General features: G+C 42.5%; 1 protein-coding gene across 1 annotated transcript in view; it reads left to right on the forward strand.

The window, feature by feature from the left end:
• Positions 1-21508, forward strand: part of cachd1 (cache domain containing 1) — a 296821-nt gene extending 275313 nt beyond the window's left edge. Inside the window, exons 26-27 of the mRNA XM_028810950.2 lie at positions 11789-11890; positions 19173-21508. Coding sequence (XP_028666783.1) covers positions 11789-11890; positions 19173-19414 — 344 coding nt within the window. The 3' untranslated portion in view covers positions 19415-21508. The remainder of the gene's footprint in view (positions 1-11788; positions 11891-19172) is intronic.
• Positions 21509-25062: the final 3554 nt, after the last annotated feature.

Consider the following 25062-nt stretch of genomic DNA (forward strand, 5'->3'; position numbering starts at 1 on the left):
CTTAGAGTAAGCCATGATGAATAGCAAGGGGTTTGTGAAGACGACACAGTGGTCTCCTTACTTTCATGGCACTCTTTCAGTATATTTGTGGTTGTATTTATTTTAACCATGTATCATTATTCTGTGTGGATTTTTTTGCCTACTTAAAGGCAGAATTTGCATGCATTTCCTGCTTGAAAATGAGTTGAAAACTATGCTGTCATTCATTTTTCTCAGAAATTCCAATGGCATGCCCATTTATCATTTTTTCTCTTGACTTTTATTGAGATATATAATATAATAATTCTTTGCATTTATATAGTGCTTTTCTCACTACTCAAAGCGCTCATCAATTGCAGGTTAAGGGCCTTGCTCAAGGGCCCAACAGAGCAGAGTCCCTATTGGCATTTACGGGATTCAAACTGGCAACCTTCTGATTGCCAATACAGATCTCTAGCCTCAGAGCCTCATATAGATATATAGTTATATAGATACAATGTATGTATATATATATATATATATATATATAATGTGTGTGTGTGTGTATACTGTATATATGTATTTACCATTTTTACTTGTGTAAGACGCGCGCCCTAATTTTTACAAAGAAAATTGCAAAAAACGTTTTGTCCCGTGTACGGAGCACATTGTGATTGTATAGGAAGCGTTTAGGGCACGTTTTCTGTGAAATGCTTTTCTGTTTTTGTTGCATGACGAAAGTTTTTCTTTCTTCCGTCGCCAATGTCGAACACATGACTCTGGAACACTGTACTTGAGACCTGCTGCCCTATTTCCTATCTTCTCTGCTTTCAAAATAAATGCTTGCTATTATCCATGCTGAATGATGACGCCAAACTGATTCAAAAAAACAAGAGTGAGAGAGCCCAATCAGAAGATTCCTCGTGTATGACACGCACCTGATTTTCTAATGCTAATTTTCGGAGAAAAAATGTGCGTGTGGTACACGTGTAAATGTTTTTGTTTTTTTCCAGAGCTCTTATATTAGTTTTCTTTTTATTTAAATGAAAAGAAACAAACAGTGGCTTTTGTAGTCCATCTTCTATCTAGACTGAGTTAGTTGTACTTTTGTCAATTTGTGTCAGTTATTTTGGTGGCATGGTGGTGCAGCTGTTGGCTCCACTGTCCTGGCTTGAATCCCCAACTTTATTAAGTTCTTTGTGGAGTTTGCTCTTTCTCCCCATGTCTGCTGGGGTTTTTCAACAAAACCTCCTAGGACTACCATGTTAGTCATTACTAACTGTAAAATGACATGTTGAGCATGTGGAGCCCTGAAATAAATCTTTATGGAAGCCAGGTAGCCTTTGTCGATGAGAATGATGAACAAATTGCAAAGTCACATAGTTAAAGCAGGAACCTTGAAAACTTTCTAAATAAAGTAACAGGACAACTTAGCTATTATCTATACAAACAAGATTAATGTGCTGAATAGTGTTCTCTTGCTTCTATAACTGCATGTGTTTTATTTGCCTTTATCTTGAATTTGTTGCTTATTATTGTCCATTGCTTGTTCAATACCACCCTACACTGTATTGTGGTGTGCAGCACACGCTCATTTTATTTTTGAACCATGTTAATCGTGAACAAGGTGCAAATTTGGTGACTATTGCTAGGAAGCCAGAATGCATTGTAGCTGGACCACTTTGTCTTTAGAGAGAAATTAATTTCCATGCTTCCTGGATTTGCAAATAGGAGAGAAAAAATGAAAAGCTTGAATCATCCATCCAGTGCTGTTTTGTCACAGAAGGGTCCAATTACTCTATGACCCGATCCTTTAAGACCTTCTGTGTAGACCTCATTATCCCAAACCTTTTTTTTCTTTGTCACATCACACACACCAGTCTGTCATGAAGATGCAGCTGCAGTCTGCAGCTCCACTTGTGGTCACCATTAGGATGAATTAGGGTAGACTGCATCTTTGGTTAAAATATGACCTTCATTCTCTTAGCTCTAGACCCCAGATGGATTGTTAGAAAGCAGTCGACGTCAAACAAGTTCAAAAGTTCATTCACTCAATATAGAATGTCATTCTACAAACTGCAGTTCTTAATGTGTCAAAAGCAGAAGCAAAGAAAATGGCTGTGACACCAGTACAACCTGCATGTGGACGACGGCTCTTCCTTCTAGATTTCTAAGCACTCGATGTGCCTGGGTAGGTCAGGTGACATTTTTCTGTTTTGTGTTGAGCTTCTGAGCTGGCAGGTCTTTGATCTGGATGGGCTCATTGGAAAAGGGGGGCACATGACCACCTCCTTCGTGCACCCTATGTTTCTGCTCGCCTCTTCCTTCCTCACTGTTCCCCTTGGACCAATTGGTCGTCATGGTTTAGGGGCCAACTTCTTTCATGTGCATGCTTTGTGCCTTTGAACCAATCCTGACTAAGCACAGCTGCTGTTCTTGATATTTCTACCAATCAACATCTCAGCCATGGTTATTGGCCATGGTAAAATGTTTCTTTCTAGCCCTCAGCCTTTGGGTAATGTATTTTATTTATTTTGAGTAGATGCAAATTGTAAAAAGGACCATTTAATAAATTGGCATGTTTGTCCGCACCATTACTACTTGATGTCACCATACTAATTCTTAACTTTCAACTCAATACAAGGTTTCCCTGCTTTAAAGGAATACTCCCCCCAAAAACGATGCTTTAGTTACATTCAATACTCCATGTTCTGTGTAGTAGAAGCCAAGAAAAAATCTTAATCTCCTGTTTTCATGCAGAATGGAGAGAGAGAGAAGTTTGTGACATACACAAAGTCAGTAGTGGCCATGATGTGATAAACAGTCATTGGAATTTCTCGTCACTCGTGTTGCATAGTCAACATGTTTGTTAACCAGGTGCTTGCTCAAAACGTGCAAAACCAATGCTTTTTTACTAACATATTGTAAAATATTTACTTCTGGAATTATTGGCCCAGACATAAACAGAAAACTTTAAGACTCACAGGAGTAACTTTTTCACTTGAAGACCTTCCTCTGTCCATCATTATTGGTCAAGAGTCCTGACTTCAATTTAAAATGTTACTTTTGTCAGTCTTCAGGGTTCTTGTTTATGTCCTTCCTGATAATTTTCAATATGTCACGTAAACAACAGATTTTTATTTTCTCCATAAACACATTTTGTCCATTTTGATTTCTTTACAGTTTGCTCTCTGGCACACATCTTACGGTCTCAAGATGAGCAGTGGACATGCTTACAACCTGTGGACTATCCCACTCACCTCTATGTCTTTCATGAACTCCCCTCCCAACACACAGTGTATGCGTAACACACTGTCGTGCATGCCTGTTGTCTTCTTATTTTCTTTTGTCACCTTGGTCATTCCTAAATTCATTTTCAACACCATAACTTCCAAACCAGCTATAACGCGTCTCTTCCTATGGTATATTTTTTCATTTTTGCCATCCGCATGAGAGTCTCCTCAAATGAAAGCTCACAGTCCCTCCTAGACGTTTCTTGTCATAACCCCCATGAGAGTAGCGGCTGGCTTAGGACATGTAAAGCTCCATTGCTTCCTCATACAATTACATTCTCTCATTGCCCACTTGACTGTTTATTTTGAAGTCTTTCATAGAATTTCTCCAGATCTAAAATGTGATGATAATTCAGCACCTTTCTCTTTGGTATATGTTTTTCTTTCTTTTTTCATTCCCCCAGCCATACGTTCAGTTGTGTAGGCTTGTTTCTGTTTAGTGCTTTTCACCTGATTATCAAGCTCTTTCTGTAATGCACATTCAGCAGCCTTGACTGGCTGTCCTAAAAGATTCTTATCTTTATAAGACCCAAACTCCTCTGCGCCACTATTAGTACTCTACAATGAGCACAATTATATCCATCCCTCACAAATGATTAGTAGTGTTCTCATGGCTGTTTAGAGCTGCTGCAGCTTCAGTATTTACAGATTCTCTCCTTTGGGCTGCAGCTTCATGTCTCCCCATCTTGAATACTTTTGTGCTCTCCGTATGGAGAGCCTTCAGCCTGATCATAATAGGATTTATATATTTAATAATTAATCGTAAGCTATGTGATCTTGATAATAAGAATCTTCTCTACTAGCCTTGGTAAATATGTCTGTGAGTGCAATAATTTGATTGTCTGGGGGCCTAAAGATGAATAATGCTAAGTGTGTATTGATATGACCTTCACCAATTCAAATTCCTTGCAGTGCTGCCGTCGTTATGGCAATATTTACTTCCACCATTTTCTTACAAGTAGCAACATTTTCTCATTCATTCTCCTCATTCAGCAACTTCTCCGTATACTGTACATTTTGCAGGTATGGTTCCATTACTGTCAGTCATAATGCTCCGTTCAGCATTTTTCATACAATTTACTCCCACTACTTCCTGTCTGTCTCTTACCATCTGCTTTGTGATATCTTGAACACATTCATCTCTTTTTCTCATTCCCTAGCTTACTTGACAACTCCTGCCTTTTGGCATCTTGAGCTTTTGCCACAGCTTGTCAAAAATTTCACTTTATTTCCTTCTCAGTCACTCAGTTTTTATTTCATATAGCATCCTTAACAGAATCCACCATCACACGGTGCCTCACAGTGGTAATGGGATTACAGTGCAGTACTTGTAGCTCACTCTCTTGCCATCTGCTTTGTCCAGAAATTCTTCCAGGCATTTTGGGTGGCTGACAGTTCTCTTGAAGTCTCACATGACAGACTTTTTCATTAGCTGTGTTTTATTTTCAGCACCTGTGATTAGGGGACATCACAGTGTTACCGATTACTTTTACTAAAGATTTGTCTACTCTTTTATACTATTCTGTGTGTGTGTGTGTGTCTGTGTTTTGAAAGCTTAGCCAGCCTGCAGTCTTTGCCATTTGAAGGTCAGCTCTGGCATTTTATTTGATGCATGGCATATGGCCGCACCACATGCAGGTTTGGTCACTGTGCAGGAGGTATAAATAGAGATGAAAGCCTGCTGAACGTTAGCTTGGGTGTGTCTTTCAAATACATCCCACTGTTGAGCTACTGCTACGTCTATAAAGCTGGTGGCACATTACACAGCTGCTAGCTGGAGGGGCCTTAACGACTGCAGTTGTGGTTCTTGTCTCTTTGAGGATGTCGGATTACACAACCAGAAATCACAGAGGAGGACAAGTTCTCTGACTCTGTGGCAACTTCTCAGTGTAGTTTCACATTTTACACACTTCTGCAGAGACGTGTTTTCACTCTGACTTTAGAGTGTCATCTTCTATTCATCAGTGTCAAATGAAGCAAATTAAATCCAACGTCATTCAATTTTGTATCATAATAAAATGTGAAAACTTCCAAAGGCTGGTCTGGACGGTGGCCCGGACACAGACAGGCAGACATGTTTTAAATCACCCACAACACGTTTATTATACAACTGTTTACAGCAGTGCACACACAACCCCCAAAACTCAGGCCTCACAATGCCCCTTCCTCTCTTCAGGCCGCCTCTTTTCCACTCCTCCAGAGCTCCATTTTTCTCCACTCCCGACTCCAGCCTCTGAATGGAGGGAGGTGGCCCCTTTTATAATCACCCGGACGTGCTCCAGGTGACTCCCGATTAGCTTCTGACGGCACTCCCCAATGTGGCGGAAGTACCAGCTGCGCACCCAGAAACACTCCGGGTGTTCCAGGTTGTCTTCCACACCTGGAAGTGGTGAGGGTCAGAGCTCCACAGGCATCGGGGCACCCCCTGGCGGTGACCACGGGCCCCTGTAGGGTTGAGCTTCCAAACTCAGTTCCTGTGGTCCCCAAAGCAACCAGGGCGGTCGCCCCCTCGTGGTCTGGAGGAGGCGTAATTCCTCCTCCAGTCCTTCCAGGTATCCCAGCTGGTTGCCACCCCCGGCCACTTGCCACAGTGGTGAATACTTTTTGTAGGGCCTGCACTGCGAGCTTGCTGCATTCTGACAGCACTGGTTCCTTTGTGTAGGTTTCAGAGGAACGGTGAAAACTGCTGCGACCTCTGCCCTGTTTTTTTTTTCCTTTTTTAATTCTTTTGTGATACAATAAATCAGAGACACGATATTGATGAGCCCCTCTTTTGTTTCCACAGCCCAAAACACCTGCGTTACTACTTTCCTCGGGATTGCGTACTACGCCTTGTAGTTCAGGGTGAGAGCTCATTGGTTGCCAGCTCTCACCTACACACAGCCTGCCCCTATGACTTAATACAAAATTAAACTTTTGGGGGCGAGTTGCAGCCTAGAGTGGCTGACCCACTGGGATTGTCTAAGCATATTGGCGGTCAGGACAGCTGGACACTGAGTCACTGGAGATGTCACACTACGTCACTGGCTGTCACAGAAACGAGCGTGACTGCCTTTGACTTATGTAAATGAAGTCTGTGATTGAAAATCACAGGAAAAATAATGTAATGTGACACAAACTTTAGTTATCTGTTTATATAGCTCTTTATCTAACTTTGTTCATATTTTTCTTGTTGAAGACCGCCTCAAATCCAACAGGTTTTATTTCATTATCTAATTAAATATTAGTTCATATTAATTAAATGAATATTAATTATATAATTTAATTAATATCAATTATTTAATTCTGTTTAGTTTTGTTTATTTTCTGCGTTTCTTTTACATAGATGCTGAGCAAAGGTGGTGCCAAATAATAATAATATATAAAATATTGTGCCAAATAAAGTGTGTAGTATTATACTAACTGCTCCACCCAAAGTTGTGCCAAAAATATACAAAAATAGTTGTGATGGAACTAAACAAAGGTGTGAAAAACAATAACACCAAGTACAACCAACTCATAAGCGCCAGGTCTGCCACAGGGGCACCAGGCTAGAGCCCCCAGTGTCCGTTCTTGCTCGACTCTCAAGTTATCGACCGTAAGTGGATTACATCTCCAGGGCTGTCTTTCTGCTGCTTGTCCTCTTTAACCCTTTAACCGCCAACTCCCTAAATATTCCCCACGCCAGGCGAAATCTGAACAATTTTCGTTTTTTTACTTTTTTACATTTATTCAAGCAGTATTGACCACTAAATGTTGTGCAAGTTCTAGAAATGGGCAAACACATACAACTGGAGTACCAGTTATCCATTGTAGAAGGGTACAGCCCGGACACAGACAGGCAGACACGTTGCAGTCCATCACCACACGTTTATTTACACTATTATTATACATAAGTCACTAAGTGCACCGCCACCAACAAACCCCAACAGTCTCCCAAAGTCCTGGCTTCTCCTCCAAGCCGTCTCTTCACTGCACACACACTCAGGGCCTCTCCTTGCCGCCTCCTCAGACCTCGTCCACCTCCTCACCCGACTCCAGCCTTGATTGCAGGGCGGCGGCTGATTGAGGGCCGCACCCGGCCACCTGCCACATTACTCCCCCACTAGCTGAGACCTCCTGGGACCAGCGAACCATTCCGGGAGGACGGGAACCCCTCGGCGGCAAGCCAACACACTGTAGCCTAGGGCCCGATCCTGTAAACTCAAAAGAAAAACAAGGGCGGAGGCGTTGCCCTGACGCAGCCCCTCGGCTCGTCCTACGCTCTCGGCCCCGATCGGCGCCCCGATGCTCCCTTTCTCGGCTTCCCAGCCCGAGCAGTCTGTGCTCCCCGCCACGGAATCACCAGTGGGATCACGCTCTGTTTCCACCTCTCCAGCTGCGGGATTCTCCTCTGCCTCCGCAGAGGACGGCCCTTTGCGGGACACGCGCACCCAGCAGCATGTCCTCGCTTATCGGAGGGACTGGCTTCCCCAAGCCACTTCCTCCGTTTACTTTGTGACGCCACAGTGGTTCGGATCTGCCCATTGTAAGAGGGCAGACCCAGCCTCGCTGGCGTCCGGAGCTTAACGGGGTCAGTCTCCCTTACCTTCCCCGCTGTGTCTCTCCGTCCAGGAGCTCCTGCAGTGCGCCGATCCTCTTCTGCCTGCGGCTCTCGATCCGACGCCACTGCCATCCCTCCCGAGTCCAGCGTCTCCGCCCGGAGGGCACATCACTCGGCCGGCGGCGACAGCACAAGGCGCAGTTGTTCTTGCAGCTCCTGTAATATCACCGCCAAGGAGAGAGAAGCAGACGGCGGTGGGCTTACCTCGCGAGTAGTTCCACTCACCGACTGCTCTCTGTGGACACTTCCTTGCTGCCCACTCGGGTTTCTTCTCGGCACGAGACGGACATTCCCTGCTCCCGCCTCTGACCAATCGTTGGCGGGAGGACAGGACACGCTGCCCAATCCCATGCCTGCTACGAGGAGGGACCTTCGGTCTGCGGCCTCCTCACCCTCATTCCACACTCGAGGGCGAGGTTCTGGGCAGCTCTGCGGCTGCAGCATCTCCTTCCAGGCAGCTCTCCTAGCTGCCGCCGCGCTCCCAAGCTGCCCCTGAAACACAAAGTCTGAAAGCAGACCGCTCATGGTCTGCGACTCCACATTTCTCTGCGGGGTTCGGTGCACGCCGCCCCTGTGGCACGTGGGTGAGTTCGCCTGCTGTGCCGGGCCTTCCACAGACAATTCACTATATGCAGGTCCGCACCTTGTGCCAGGTGCAGCATCCTGCCGACCACGCCACTGTAGAAGGGTACAGCCCGGACACAGACAGGCAGACATGTTGCAGTCCATCACCACACGTTTATTTACACTATTATTATACATAAGTCACTAAGTGCACCGCCACCAACAAACCCCAACAGTCTCCCAAAGTCCTGGCTTCTCCTCCAAGCCGTCTCTTCACTGCACACACACACTCAGGGCCTCTCCTTGCCGCCTCCTCAGACCTCGTCCACCTCCTCACCCGACTCCAGCCTTGATTGCAGGGTGGCGGCTCCTTAAATAGGCGGCTGATTGAGGGCCGCACCCGGCCACCTGCCACACCATCCAAATGGTGTACCCATTGTCCAATAGTGGTAGGGCAAGGTACACAACAATTTTCTCTGAAAGTCCAAAGTCCTTACATTCATCTGGCAACACTGCTGAAATACTTCTCATAGGATCCTCTTTGCCAGTGTATACATGAAATCTATAAATGTAACCTGAATTCTCAGCTAAGCAAAACATCTTGATACCAAACCGTGCCCTTTTCGATGGTAGATACTGTCGAAACTGTAAGCGGCCCTTCCACAACAATAAACTTTCATCAACTGCAACTGACGGTCCTGGCATGTAGGGCAACTGAAATGTTTCAAATAAATGATCAATCAAAGGACGTAGCTTGAACAAGCGGTCGCGGTTTGGATCTTTCTTATCTGGCTCATTTCTGTTGTCATTCAAATGAAAGAATTTCAGCAGCAAAGAGAATCGGTTACGTTTCATGATACCTGCAAAAATATGTGTTGCATACATAGGATCTGTAGACCAGTACATCTCAATATCTGGTTTTCTGATTATTCCCATCAACATCAAAATCCCAATGAATTTTTTCATTTCGTTTTCATCAGTGTCTACCCAAGCACGAACACGGGAATGTGGAGGTAAATTGGGATTTTTCTCAATAAACTGTGCTGCATACAGATTTGTCTGATGAACAAAATGTCTGATCAAATCAGGTGACACAAACAGCTCATAAAACTGCTCAGCAGTGTAATTGTTTACATCAACAGTAAAGCCACACGTTGCCTCAAACGGATGCAGAAAAGGTAGTTTACCACGGGCAGCAGTCCAGTTGAGATGCTGGGGATACACCCACTCATCGCCGTCATCCGATGCGTCTTCATTCACAGTATTATGCAGCGCACGTTGCTGCTCATCATTGTTGCTAAAATCTTCTTCAGAACTGCTACAATCATGATCAGAATTGTCCAAAATCGCCTGCAAAGCCTCACTTGAAGTCCGTTTACGTTTCGCCATATTCACAGCTGTCACTTCCGAATCACGTCACATAACCAGCCAAAACAACCACAGAGTTGTCGAAATACAATGTAGTAATAATACCCACGCCAAACCGTCAGTTATACTACGCGCCAGGCATTCATATAACCATAGGCAAATGTGCCGGATAATTCCGGCAGTATGGCGTTAGCAATAAAACAACGATGCTGGATATATCCGGCAGAGCGCGGTTAAGGGGTTAAAGGAATGTGTTCTGCCAGTTTGGGACTTGGATTCCCTTTTTCGTCTCCTCATTCCACTCAACTGTGGTGTCATTCTTTCTTTCTACCATTAGTGGTAGGCATCTTTGGACCCCTGGTTGCCTCCCCTTTAGTCATCTGTAGATGATTGCTCAGTTTCCTGTCTGGTTACCCCTTATGCAGGTTTGAAGACCGTCTTCATCATAGCCAGCTTACGTTTCATGCACACTTCTGCCCGAGTGTTGCTGGACTGTGTCTTTTGTGACATTTCCCTGCCTGCATTCTCCTTCTCTACCAGGTCATCATGATGGAAACACAGTGCAGTGTATTTTATTGGCTTTCAAACAATCCGTCTTACTTGCTGATTGGTTTATCTTTTTGAGTTCTGTGTCTACAGTTTGGTTATTTTACACAGCGTTGCAGCACTGACCAAGATTGCTCCACCATCTTCTTATATAATATGCTACCATGGCTGTTCGTTTGTCTGTCCAGGATTATTGACCTGAGATTTGGTACACATATACTACGTGACGTCTACTATCCGCTTATGGGGTGATGATTGACCTTCAAGGTTATTCCTCTTTTTATTTTTATTTTATTGTAGAATCAACTCTTGGCAGTGACCAGCAGGGCGGCCGTGCGGTGCATGTGTACTGGCGCCGTTCTCATCCTTACCACCTTCGCCATCACTTCACCTACCTCTTCATATCTTAAATCATTCTTGAAGCAGATTCAAGTGCCAGGTTAAGTGTAAAATTAAGGAAAACGTACTGAGTATTTGCAACACAAACACCGACTTAATCAGTTTTAACGTGACAAGATGCCGACGAAAGATGAGAAGAAGCGGACCACTAGGATGGAATAAAGAAGAGCTGCTCAGGAAGCAGCAAGCACATCTACCTCTGAGCACACGAATGATAAACATACAGAGAAAGATGAGGAACACTAGGAACGCTCAAGTCAAGTGTGTTCACTGCACATTATCATGTAGTGCGCCGTTACTGGTCTTTATTTAATAATCGATCATTTGTAAAATTCTATTTGTTTTATTTTCTGTTCATGTTTTCATGGTTATTAAAAAGAGGCCATTAAAAAGATAGAAATGCACTGCCTCCGTTTATTTATTTATCTGTCATCTCCCCTTAAAAGCATGTTACTTTTTTTGTCCCAGATGTTGAGCGTCATAACTAAGTAAGCAAGACAAATGAAATCTTATTCTGTCGTTGGCTTCATTTGTCAGAAAGAATTTATGAAATGTGATTGTTGAGCTGCACATGAGGACCAAATCCACAAGTCGTCTGTTCTTTTATTAAACAGGCTTTCTAGCATCTGGGTTTCATTTGTCTGACGCTGATGCCAAACATAATTTGCGAGGTTAAACTCACTGCAGCCCCCTTGTCCTTTTCCCCTGTGTTAGGCTGTGCTTTGTTTTACATCTGATTAAACAGAACCGGAGTGATTGTGTAGACCTGTCAGAGAGGAGGAGGAGGCCTGTAGTTTTTTCCTCTTTCTGATGTTATTTGTTTATCTTGACTGCTTAGTTAAGTTCATGTCTGTTAGGCAGCGGGCTGGTAAAAGTGAAAAAGAGCCTTAAAAAAAAAAATGAATGTTGGGTTGCATTGTGTGTTTATTTTTTATTTATTATTGTTCCTATTCCTTGAGATGCTCCTGTCGGACCGTTTCTCACTTTCTCTACTTTGTCTTTTCACACGCCTGACTCTACTCGCCCGTTACTCTGATATACAACTAACTTTCTTTTTTTTTTTCTTTTTTTCCTCCAGTCAGCAACACCAGATTCATAGCAGCCGTGATAGAGAGACACACACACAGTCCAGAGCGCAGGAGGCGTTACTGGGGAAGATCTGGAACGGAAAGTGATCATGGTAACATCCAGAACAGTTTAATTTACTACTTCTGTGTCTTCTGTAAAAAATAAAAACCGTATCCCGCCTGTTCAGTGTTAGTCAAGAAATTGTCAAATAAAACGTGTGGACTTCCTCTGCATAAAAATAACAGGGGGAGGAAAAAAATGAATATTTGTCTCCTGTTCTCCCCCCAGTTTTTAGAATGTGCCAAAGTAACTGATTCATGAACCAGGCGGAGAATGGGCGAGGGACAGCTGTGAAAATACCCAAGCGCTGTAGATATGAAGGGCTTACTAATACTAGAAAAGCCACTTTCACTTTCTTTGAAGTTGTGGGCAAAGAGGACGTCTGGCTTCTTATCTACAGTGGACCTTCGGGTTGTGCCCGGTACTGCAGAGGTTTCTAACTTTAACTTTTGGAGGATTAATGTAAGAGAGGCAGCATAAAAAGTAGCAGTGGTATGGCTTACATACAGGGGTTGGCAAAGTCATTCCAGGAGGGCCACAGTGGCCGCGGGTTTTTGTTCCAACCCAGTTGCTTAATTAGAAAACAATCCTTGCCAATAATTACATTTCATGGCTTGTTTGTGCTTTAACTCTGCCATGTCAAGTCATTCTCATATCCTAGATTTTTTTTTCCATTCTAAGGATATCATCCAAATACTTTGAAGTGTAAAACGGATGAGTAATTCTCAGTCCTTCACTTTTTTCTCTTCTCTTTCCTTCCAAGTATTTAATTAAACCAAATAGTGCAGGATAAATACACACAGGGGTAAATGGTAACAAGCAAAATGGATAACTGCTGGTTTCTTTTGTCATTTGCATCTTATTGCTAATAAGGAGCAATTAAAAACCAAGCTGTTTAAGACTTAAATAAGCAATAAGGGTTCATAATCTACCTGGGGACCCTGGGTTCACTTCCCGGGTCCTCCCTACATGGAGTTTGCATGTTCTCCCCGTGTCTGCGTGGGTTTCCTCCCACAGTCCAAAGACATGCACGTTAGGTGGATTGGCGATTCTAAATTGGCCCTACTCTGTGCTTGGTGTGTGTGTGTGTTTGTGTGTGTCCTGCGGTGGGTTGGCACCCTGCCCAGGATTGGTTCCTGCCTTGTGCCCTGTGTTGGCTGGGATTGGCTCTAGCAGACCCCCGTGACCCTGTAGTTAGGATTCAGCAGGTTGGAAAATGGATGGATGGATGGGTTCATAATCTTAACGAGGGAGATAACTAAAATGAAGCAGAAGTGTTTCTAGAGCAATAAGTGCTTCTTATTAAGCAATTGGGTTGGAACAAAAACCTGCAGCCATTGCGGCCCTCCAGGAATGACTTTGCCCACCCCTGACTTACAAAGTCCTGTATCTTATGGTGCTGCGTGAAGGAAAGTCACTCAAAAAAAAAACACAATTTCCTCTACACCATGAAGAAACAACACTGGTATAGCAGCAGACCTTTTGGACTTTATTTTACTAATATTTTTCTTTTTTTTCATGATCACGTTTTTATTAGTCAAATACAAATAATGAACAAACATACCACAGCATAGTAAAGAACATTTTAATAGGACAAATAAACCTCCACAGCAAAAGGTAATAAACACCTGTGTTGACACCGGGTCACAGCCCCCCCACTATATGGCTCCCGTCAAGATGACTGCCAATTAAGAAGCAGCAAGGTCAATTGTCAGAGAAGTATATTTAGTTAACACTACCTGTATTACACAATAATATTTACAACATTCAAAAATATCTTGTAGAACATTATAACTCAAGCACAAAGGCTTCCAACAATGTATTTGAGCACACAGCTTCCAACATTTTAAACGTGTTATAAAAAAAAAAACATTTACCAGGTCAGGTCAAACACCCTTATTTATAAACGAAACCATCTAAAGCAGCGGCCGCTAACTGTGAGTGGTCCTGGAGGACCACCGTGGCTGCAGGGTTTCATTCTAACCCTTTTCTTAATGAGTGCCCTGTTTGTGCTGCTAATTCACTTCTTTTGAACTAATTATAATCGACCTGCGCTTGAAGACGCGGACCCCTTAGTTGTTTCTTTTTCCTTAATTAGCAGCCAAACAAATAATGAGATACAAGACTTGACCAGCAAACTGGGACCATACAATAATCTGAAAATAAAGAAAGGTGAAGGTCTCAGGAATGTTGGTCTGATCAGGTCCTTAGAAAAGAGAAAAATCAACAATATCAGAAATGTCTGCTAACGCACCACGAGAGCAGCAACAAGCCACAAAATTAAAAAAATGGGTTTAATTAACGACAAGAATCGGCGCCTCATTAAGCAGCTGGTTGGAGTTTGAGGCCCTGACTGAGTTGGTCCTCTGTTGGCTCACTCACTCCACGTTTCATTTCTGTTTGGGTGCCATTTAAGGAAAGAAATGAAGCAATTCAGAGGAACGATGAAGAAATTGGCCCTAGTGTGTGTGCTTGGTGTGTGGGTGTGTTTGTGTGTGTCCTCCGGGACTGGTTCCTGCCTTGTGCCCTGTGTTGGCTGGGATTGGCTCCAGCAGACCCCCGTGACCCTGTAGTTTGGATTCAGCGGGTTGGATAATGGATGGATGGACGATGAAGAAATCTTAAAAAAAAATAATTCAGTTTAATTGAATTCACAAGAAGTTAATTAGCTGCACAAACAGGGCACTCATTAAAAAAAGGGTTAGAATGAAAACCTGCAGCCACGGTGGTCCTTGAGGACAGGAGTTGGCTACCCCTGGTCTAGAGGGACAAAGTAACCATATGTTTCCGATAGGGGGCGATATAGCTCCCTAGTTGGAATAAGTTCTTTTGTAATTGCTGGGTTTTAAGTAACTGAAAACTATATACTGTAGATATGATATTAAAAGGTGATATCCCTCCCATAGTGATACGGCGGTAAAAATCACATAAGAGAAAATAGCTTTCTTTACTGACGATTTATGCGGCATTACAGGCAGGAAGCCCATAGCAAGACAATACCAAGGTGGGATCTTGATTTATACAGTCTGCCATTTTTCGTCGCTGCACTGGAAGGGTTTTCAGGACTGATGACGATATCACCCATCCGCCCGTCGGCTTAAAAGTGTTTGGCTGCTGTCCAAGTCTTTTTATACTTTCTTCTCCACGTGCAGACCCTTACTTAGGTAAGTAGTCCATTTCCAAACGAGGAAAGAAGATTTTGTGCCGACTGTTAACAGAGGACAAAATAGTATACACCTGTCGTTAGGCTGACTGTACATTCCTCCAGCTGTCTTTGTCTATCTTGTCCTATGCTTGGCCCAGCACTTCTAAATGCTGAGAGCCCCTGTGGGCTAACTTTGGCCTGGCCTGTACATGTCAATGGATTTATAAAATAATTTTTGTACAGAGCACAGTGACATTAAACTTATATTCTTATTACACCATAGTGTACAGAATGAACACTTCTAACAATGAATATTCATATCGTTCTCCATCAGGCTGATGCGTTTCGGGAATCTACTCTTCTTCAGGGCCGGACAAACTGGAAACTGAAGATAAATAATAATATTTACATCAGCTTACATTTTCAGTTATGTGCCTTTTAAATACAAGAGAGAGTGATCCATGTTTCTAGATTGTAGACGCTCTGCCGGAGAGGAGTTCTAGAAGTTGTATCCTTTGGTAGGTGATCCCTTAATAGTCCTTTCAGAGCCTGAATTTATATAATGTTTTAAGATGTAAATATTATCTTTTTGAATCTGTAACTTAAGAGATTCATTACAAAAGAGATTTTGGTTGAATTCACGCTGTAGCCGAATTGACTGATGTCCTTTTTTTCCTGACTATCCTATTAAACCTTTGCCAGTTAGCAAAGTCTAAAACTGATATTAATTTTGCACATGTGGATCACGCTCACAATAAATAAAAGTGAGTGCATTAAACCAGACCACCAACAACTTCAACAGTGTGGTTTCTGTCCAAACTAGTAAAGTTGTTTTCAGTTGAGGCCATCTTCTGATTCCTAAGCTAATGATATGATGGGGAGAAACTGAAAATGAATGATCATAGCCAGTGTTTTTATTATGGTTGTATCTCTTGTGTGTTCAAAGGGACCTCTGAATATGAAAAAACAAATCTGGAATGGTGGCAGCAAGAAGTGGACGGTTGTGATGAAAAGCAGTGGTTTGACAATTTAAAAATGTCAAGGGGGAAGTTCAAATACTTCATGCCCAACTCTGTTAGTGAGACTGTCACCGGAAAATTGCGTTTGGCATCTCCAGCCGAAAGCATATTACATTTGGCAGGTGACGGGTGCAGAGTGTAGTGAGACAAAGCGTCCGGATTTGTTCTGAGTGACTAGGAACAGTAGATAATAACGTGAGCCAGAATCACAAACAGTGCCAGGTAAAGGTCAAAACGGACAGATCCAAAAAAATATGTAGAGCAACAGAAGCATTGGGGAAATGCAAAAATCCAGTTCAAAAATAGGAGGAACAAACTAGAGCTCATAGATTTTATATATGTTTAATTCAAAACAGAAATATTCCATACAGTCAAGTCAAAACAAAAAAAGAAATCATCCCCAAGCCAAGAGAAAGAGAGGGGAGCAGCAACTGAGGTTGCTGTATAACAGGAGCGCAAAAAGACGGGTGTGCTTCTCCCAGAAATAGAAGTTTATTCTAAAATGTTATTGATGAGATCCTCGAAGTGAGTGTTTTAATTTTTTTCCAATTCCAAGTAGTATAGAACGTCAGTTACCCACTGACTTAAGTGTGGTGGGGTGGGATTCTCCCAGTTGAGCAGGATAAGTCGATGTGCTAGTAGTGCAGCGAAGGAAATGACCGTTTTTGTCTTTCTCCACTGGGAGCCCACCAGACACAGCTGTTGATGAGTTAGGAGTGATTGAGACCCCAAGGCTGTCTGATAGCCATTTAAAGATTGTTGTCCAAACGACCAGAACATGTGGCCCAGTGAGTGAGGCTGGAGCTCGATTGTAACATTGACAGCTTGAATCTTACCCTGGAAACATTTTGGACAATTTCAAATGAGACCGATGTACTCGTAAAAGATTTTAAGTTGAATGATTGAATGCTTTACGCATATGGAGCGAGAGTGTGTTCTGTGCATGGCTGCCTTCCACTCCATGTCTAAAATATTGAGTGACAGATCCTTACCCCAATGTACTTTGGGGTATTTGAAAGGAAGGGACTTATTGATATAAATATTTTTGTAGATTGTATATTGTAGAGGTCCTATCTGAGTCTTCAGGACTGATCAGTTATTCTTCTGGAATAGAACAAGGTGGAAGGTGAGGAAAATTAGGCAAGTTCTGTTCATCAAAGTGTCAGGCTTGAAAGTAGTGGAGGAATTATGTTGCGTAGAAGTTGTATTTGAAGTGTAATTGTTCATAAGATGCATTATTAACATTATCTATGCACAAGTCTCAGTGTTTCAGTCCAGGACATTTTCCAGACATTAAATTGTTTGAAAGGATGAAAAAAGGTGGTTGTTATGTTGGGGGTGCAACACACAAAGGCTTTTCTGTCTTAAGTGCTTCCTTCATTAGTTCCGTATTGTGAGAGAATGAAGGGTAATTGGATTTTTAGTGCAATGACGGTACTTTGTATTAACTGGGGCACATAGCAGGGAATATAAAGATTTTATTTCTATTGCAGACCAGGCTTGTGGATTTTCCTCAATTAGTGTCAATGTCCCAGGTCTTTATAGCTTGTTTATTAGCTGCTCAGTAATAAAATTGAAAGTTGGGTAGTGCCATGCCACCTTCTGCTTTAGGTCCTTGATTTTCTAGTTTATCCAGGTGAAGGGCAAGCTCCACTTGTGCCGTGGCTGTATTTAGACCGGAGGTTCCGGTAATGTTAGACCCACAACAATCACCCTGAGGTGACCCATAAAGAGCAAACAGAAAAAATAACAATTGTTCCCAAACAAGTTTCAAACAATAAAGTCGATGTCTACTATGACACCGTATACCATCACATATCAGCCTACTTGTTTGACGTAGAAAATTCAGCACCGAGTCTGGTCATCTTCTTACTAGACTGTGTGGTAATGTCTGACTGCGTCAAGATAAGGACATCCTGGATGTTCTTGTGGGCTTTTGAACGCGTTGGGGATTTCCACAGTGGTCTGATGCCATTAAATGGATTCCTGTTCCAATCGGGCAGGGTGCCCAAAGTGTTCAAACGCTGGTAACATTATGTCTGTACAAATTGATTCTATGTAGTATGTTGCAGCTTACGCTTCTCTAAAAAGATCAGATCTGTGTTACATGAGCGGAAAAATTTAAGAGAGAGTCATTTTTAGCTGCTTTGTGAACGTGACCTTTACAAGCATTTTTGAGATATTTTCAAAGCATCACCCAGACCAGTTCTCACTTTTTTTGTTTTTTTCTGTAACCATTTTAGAGATTGGGTCCCTTCAGATCCTTAACCACTACTGTATTCTTTGTCTTGGCCCATTTTCCTCATTAACTCTTTCAGGGCTGATGTCGACTTTTGTCAAATTTCTGGAATAAAGGACGGTAATCAGCTGTAAAGTGCAACAAAACTCACCGTTACGTTTTAGTTTGACTCTTTTTACTAGACGGAAAGTTACATAGCTTTGTTGATTTAACCTCAATTCCCTACGCATGCACGAGTAGCGAAGAACAAACAACCTCTAAAATGGCACCGACATCTGGCGAGAGACCAAAGTGAATGTGCAAAGCAAAATTCTCCGTGGACGTTTTACGTAATTTCGTTGCATAGGACTCTGAGTTGTCATGACTCCGAGTTTGATGCAAGTGATCTGGAGATGGAGATCAGAAACGGAAGTGAGGTACCAGCATCATCTGATCGGTCCCCAGGTGATCGTGGTGCTGACGCGCCTACAGCAGTGTTTGCCTGGGAGGACCACCACTTATGATGACAAGAGGTACAAACCAGATTGTGTCACACTGCGACCGCCACCCACCTGCTGTGCGAAGACAGTCAGGCAGCTGGCCCACCGTGCATTCCTGCTGACCATCGAGGTGCCCCCAACACATGCATTGCCGCCAGAGATGCAGAACATGTGCCAACAGCAGCCACAGCACATAGCAACAGACGTTTTATGTGGACTTGTGTATGAAACCATTGCTTTGTGTGCTTTTCAGAAAACTGTTTTTAGGGAAAAAATATTAAGCCCTCAAAGAGTTCATGTGCATATTTTAGTACCGAAGTCTGGCCATAAAGCTCAAGTGTTCCAGAAGGAGATGACAGTGAAACTCCCCCACCTAAGAAAATAATGTCGCTCGCTTGTTTGTTTCCATGTTCAGGTTTATATGGTTACTATATGTTCATTGTCTTTTTTAGGCTATAGCACGATGAGCCCCCAGGAGGACAGTGAAAACCCACCCTGCAACAACGACCCTCTGTCTGCAGGGGTAGATGTTGGAAACCATGATGAAGACTTGGATCTAGACACGCCGCCTCAGACAGCCGCTTTGCTGAGCCACAAGTTCCATCCTTACCGGCACCCGCACCATCACCCGTTGCATCACAGCCATCACCTGCAGGCAGCCGTGACGGTGCACACCGTTGATGCAGAGTGCTGAAGCCCTCCACTCATCCCGAAACTGGAGGAACATTGACTTGAGACATTGAACGATGGCTCACGACACAAGGAGCTTAAGCACTGAATTTCCTTTGACCACCGAGCAGATGTCCGTCTTGAGGTGCACCATAAGCCGCCTCCTCCTCTTCTGCGCTTGTGTGTGTGAGCCTTCAGATCCAGGGCCTGGCCAAACGTACTGAAGTGTCTTATCTGAAGCAACAACGGTGAGGGACTGATCTGGACGTGGAAAAAAAAACAATGCATCTCAGTTTTTCTTTTTTTAATAAAAAAATTATTTTTCTACTATTTATTTAACTAAATCGAAATAATTTTAGCAAATACATTTGGACTGGGATTTTTTTTTAAATACAAACAATCTTGCCATTATGGATTTGCATTTCTTTTCGCAAACAGGACTGAATAACGCACAAAGATGGAAGTGGACCAGAACGGGCAGTCGCTGGGCAGCATTGTATTCCATCGTGTTATGAAGTTCTTGTAAACTTTTCTGATTATGTGGTACATTTTATTATTGCGCCAGCCGAGATTTTTTTTTTTTTTTTTTGTTTGATAAGACTGAAGAAGAAAAATAAAATATATATTCTTGGTAAAGAAAAAAAAAAAAAAAAAGAGACCATGACTAGAGGACCGACGGCACACTTTCATTGGGAAAACCTGTGACTTTTCAGAAAAAAAATTTTTTTATCAACCGTGGTTTTGCTGCTGCTTTAAAATGCCGGAGAAATGGAAGATTTTAATGGGACTTGTGTCACTGGACTTGGCTCACATAACAGAGTTTAACAAAAGGAACATGTGTGGGATATGTGCCGAGTGTAACATTTGATGTTTTTACGTACATCGGGCGGGCGGGTGCTGATGAATGAAGCCTTGCGTCCAGAACCCCTGGAACATTTCATTCTTTCAGCCACTGACTGCATTGTTTGGGTCTTGGGGTTTAGACACACATGGCATCCCCATGACTGATGTATATAGCTTGTTCAAGAATCGCGTTACGTAAACCGTGGTGTTCTGCAGCAGAATCCCAACCTCTCTTTTGAAGGATGTGTGTTTATGATGAGGGTAATCTTCAAGAAGTCCAATCGACCTCCATACTGTACCCTTTTCCTTTCTTTTACCCCATTAGATGTTATTCATGATTGATTATAATATTTAACTGTAGACATAAGTGCCATTAGTTGGGTTTATTAATATAAACCATTCCACTTATGGATTTAATTTTATGGTTCTTTTAGCTCACCGAGTTTTATTGGACAAATGGATACCCGTTCTCCTTCAGCATTTGTATCACATGAACTGGGTACATCATTTCAGATCTTCGTGGTCCCCGTATTCTTATCTATCAACATTATTTTTTACTTTTTTTTTATACCAGGAATGTGATATTGTTGTTAGTAATACATACAACTGACTCTTCTAAACTTTCAATTTGCAGCCATAATAGTTGGTGGGGAAAAAAACCAGGAGCCCATGTTGAGTACCAGCCAGGTAAGAGACGGAGCCTTAAAGTGCCGGTGATGTGAGGAAGAGCAGAGCGAGCCTGCGGGGTTCAGTGGGTGGCCGAGTGTTTGAATTACTCCTGCGTGTTCAGTCAGATTCACCAGTTGGATGTTTTCCTCAATTTTTGTGTTATTCAAAATGCAAAGAACCTTAAATCTGAATCAGTGAATTAATAAGAGGGTGGACTCTTTAGGTGCCTCCCCCCCCACCATGGCAGAGTAAGTTCACAGAAAGTGGGAGCCTCAAAGAAGGACAAAAAAATTAAAAGTCGTCTTGTCCTTTTTTTAATTTTTTTTATATACTCCCTCTGTTCTCGTTTACCCCATCCTGGATTGCAAGTGGGCATTTGTTTGTGTTGCCTCTGTGCGTTATAATTTATTGTTATTTACACACTGTACTGTATATAAATATGTATCCAGTAACCTTGCGTTTTATCCCTACACCCCCCCCCCCCCCCCATGAAGTTAATGTCCTTTGTGTTCTCCTAGTACAACTGCTATACTCTTTGTAATTTTACAGTTTGCCTAACTGCTGATCGTCCACTACAGTATCTCACATTAAAAAAGGTATAAAGTTATGTGGTAAACCTCGTCATCTGTTAAAGGGTTTAACTGTGCGCTGGGAAAATGTGAGGACTGGCATCAGGAGGACAGGCTGGCATTGATGATGTCTCTGTGGGCTCTGCAAGTCCTTATACTCCACCCAGATGTGTTAAGTGTTTTCTACGTCTGTCACCCCCTGCAGTTTATAGTGATGGCCTGGAAAATCATCGGCAGAAAGGAGGCCCGTTCACATAGAGTCATGCTGTTGAATTGAATACAGGACTCTTGACCAATGAATGAGGGGGTGGGGGTGGGGGGGAGAGAGGTGGGTCTTCAATTCAAAAGCACTGCCCTGGGTGGGCTTTTTTTTTTTAACTCATTTTTAATTTTTTTAACACATTTTTAGCAATACATGTCATCCAGTTGCATGCTCAGAATGTGAGAAACACATGACATGTGGCTTACGTAACATGAGTAATGGGAGATATTTGTTATTCAGCATTGGACACCTTTGGTTCCTATTCAATTAGAAACTTGGCCATCACTGCAAACTACATGGGGTCAGTCAGTGCTTCCCAGCCTCGGTCCTGGGGGCCACTGTGGCTGCAGGTTTTTGTTCCAACCTGCTTCTGTTTTTAATTGGACTCCTGGGATAATTAAGTTCTGTGTTTTGGGAACAATATAGAAATTAGAAAACTGAGTTTGGTAATATATATAACATATATATATATATATATATATAACATATATATATATATATATTTATTCACGGCATTCGTAGTCTGTGTCACAATCTGATTGTATGGGTATATACATACATACAGTACTGTGCAAAAGTTTTAGGCAGGTGTGAAAAAATGCTGTATACAAAGAATGCTTTCAAAAATGGAAGTGTTAATCGTTTATTTTCATCAATCAACAAAATGCAGTGAATGAACAAAAGAGAAATCTAAATCAAATCAATATTTGGTGTGACCACCCTTTGCCTTCAAAACAGCATCAATTCTTCTAGGTACACTTACACACAGTTTTTGAAGGAACTCGGCTGGTAGGTTGTTCCAAACATCTTGGAGAACTAACCACAGATCTTCTATGGATGTAGGCTTCCTCACATCCTTCTGTCTCTTCATGTAATCCCAGACACACTCGATGATGTTGAGATCAGGGCTCTGTGGGGGCCATACCATCACTTCCAGGACTTCTTGTCCTTCTTTAGGCTGAAGATAGTTCTTAATGACTTTGGCTGTATGTTTGGGGTCGTTGTCCTGCTGCAGAATAAATTTGGGGCCAATCATACGCCTCCCTGATGGTATTGCATGATGGATAAGTATCTGCCTGTATTTCTCAGCATTGAGAACACCATTAATCCTGACCAAATCTCCAACTCCATTTACAGAAATGCAGCCCCAAACGTTCAAGGAACCTCCACCATGCTTCACTGTTGCCTGCAGACACTCACTGTTGCTCTCCAGCCCTTCGACGAACAAACTGCCTTCTGCTACAGCCAAATATTTCAAATTTTGACTCATCAGTCCAGAGCATCTGCTGCCATTTTTCTGCCCCCCAGTTCCTATGTTTTCGTGCATACTTGAGTCTCTTGGCCTTGTTTCCACGTCGGAGGTATGGGTTTTTGGCTGCAACTCTTCCATGAAGACCACTTCTGGCCAGACTTCTCTGGACAGTAGATGGGTGTAACTGGGTCCCACTGGTTTCTGCCAGTTCTGAGCTGATGGCACTGCTGGACATCTTCTGATTTCAAAGGGTAATAAGCTTGATGTGTCTTTCATCTGCTGCACTAAGTTTCCTTGGCCGACCACTGCGTCTACGATCCTCAGCGTTGCCTGTTTCTTTGTGCTTCTTCAAAAAAGCTTGAACAGCACATCTTGAAACCCCAGTCTGCTTTGAAATCTTTGTCTGGGAGAGACCTTGCTGATGCAGTAGAACTACCTTGTGTCTTGTTGCTGTGCTCAATCTTGCCATGACATGAAACTGTCTTCCACAACCTCACCTTGGTAGCAGAGTTTGGCTGTTCCTCACCCAGTTTTAAGCCTCCTACACAGCTGTTTCTGTTTCAGTTAATGACTGCGTTTCAACCTACGTGTGACATTGATGATCATTAGCACCTGTTTGGTAGAATTGGTTGATCAGACACCTGACTAGAATCCTACAAAATCCCTGACTTTGTGCAAGTGGACCTCTAAGAACTGATGCTGGTTTGAAGGCAAAAGGTAGTAACACCAAATATTGATTTGATTTCGATTTCTCTTTTGTTCGCTCACTTTGCATTTTGTAAATTGATAACAATAAACAATCATTATATTTCTGAAAGCATTCTTTGTTTACAGCAGTTTTTCACACCTGCCTAAAACTTTTGCACAGTACTGTACATATACAGTAGAACCTCTGGTCACAAACGTTTCCGAACACGTACAAATCAGGATACGATCAAATAGTTTGCCAAAATTTTGCATCTGTTCACGACCACACGCTCTGGCGGCCAGTTTCCCTACGCGTGTTCGTACGCGCCAATGATTTCCCATTCTCCGTTTCCCATTTTCTTTTGTTTGCGTATACAGGGCCTAACAAAGCAGCTGATGTTGCAAAAGGAGTTACAGTGTTAACCAAGCAGAGGCCTCAAGTGCTGGAAGAGGTGGAAAAACTGTTGCTAGTGTGGCTGAACGAGAAGCAACTTGCAGGGGATAGCGTAAGCGAGGCGATGTTATGTGAGAAAGCCAGGAAGATTCATGGCGATTTGCTGAAAACAAATCCTTCTTCGAGTGGCGAAGGTGAGGAATTTAAAGTCAGTAGAGGATGGTGTGAAAAGTTTTGCAAGAGAAGTGGCATTTAATTTTTTTCCCCTGTGCTTAAAACTCATAAAAAAAAGTGTTTACAGTGAGCGGTTCGTAAGGGTCTAGCGCCAACTCTTACAATGTTAGTGTTCTCTGTTGTTCATCTAGTTTAGTATTACACTCTATGGTATAATTATTTTTGTGCTTAAAAAAAGATATATTTACATACAGTTCATACAGTCTGGAACAGATTAATTGTATTTACATACAATCTTATGGGGAAATTACGTTCGGATCGCATCCAGAGTTTTGGAACGAATTACAGTCGTGACCAGAGGGTACCACTGTGTGTGTGTGTATAATAAAATGTACCAAGCAGTTATATGGGAATAATGTACTTTTTTCTTTTTAACAACATTTTCATTCTACTTTTCCAGGTGTTCTAATTGTTTAATTAATCCATTATTTACTAATTAGTGGGTCTGATGCTAAAGTACTTGCAGCCTTTGATTATTCTGTGTTGTTTGCCTGGCTGTCTGCTCGGCTCATTTTTAATTGTCATTAATAAGATACAATGAAGGGGAAAACTGCACAGAGAAAGGACAAACTAGAATGAAATCAACAAAAGAGTTAAGCATGTTATTTCTATAGCTAAAGCAGAAATATTTCTAAATGTCTTATAAATGTAAAAACCTTGCTGCTGTTTCTTTTCTGAATGAAGAATAAAAGAAAAAATAATAGCAGCTAATTAAATGAGATCAGCGTTATCAGGTGTTGTCACTGATTAGGAGTCTGGTTGG

The sequence above is a fragment of the Erpetoichthys calabaricus genome, chromosome 10 (assembly GCF_900747795.2).
Source record: "Erpetoichthys calabaricus chromosome 10, fErpCal1.3, whole genome shotgun sequence".
In the NCBI taxonomy this organism is placed as follows: Eukaryota; Metazoa; Chordata; class Cladistia; order Polypteriformes; family Polypteridae; genus Erpetoichthys; species Erpetoichthys calabaricus.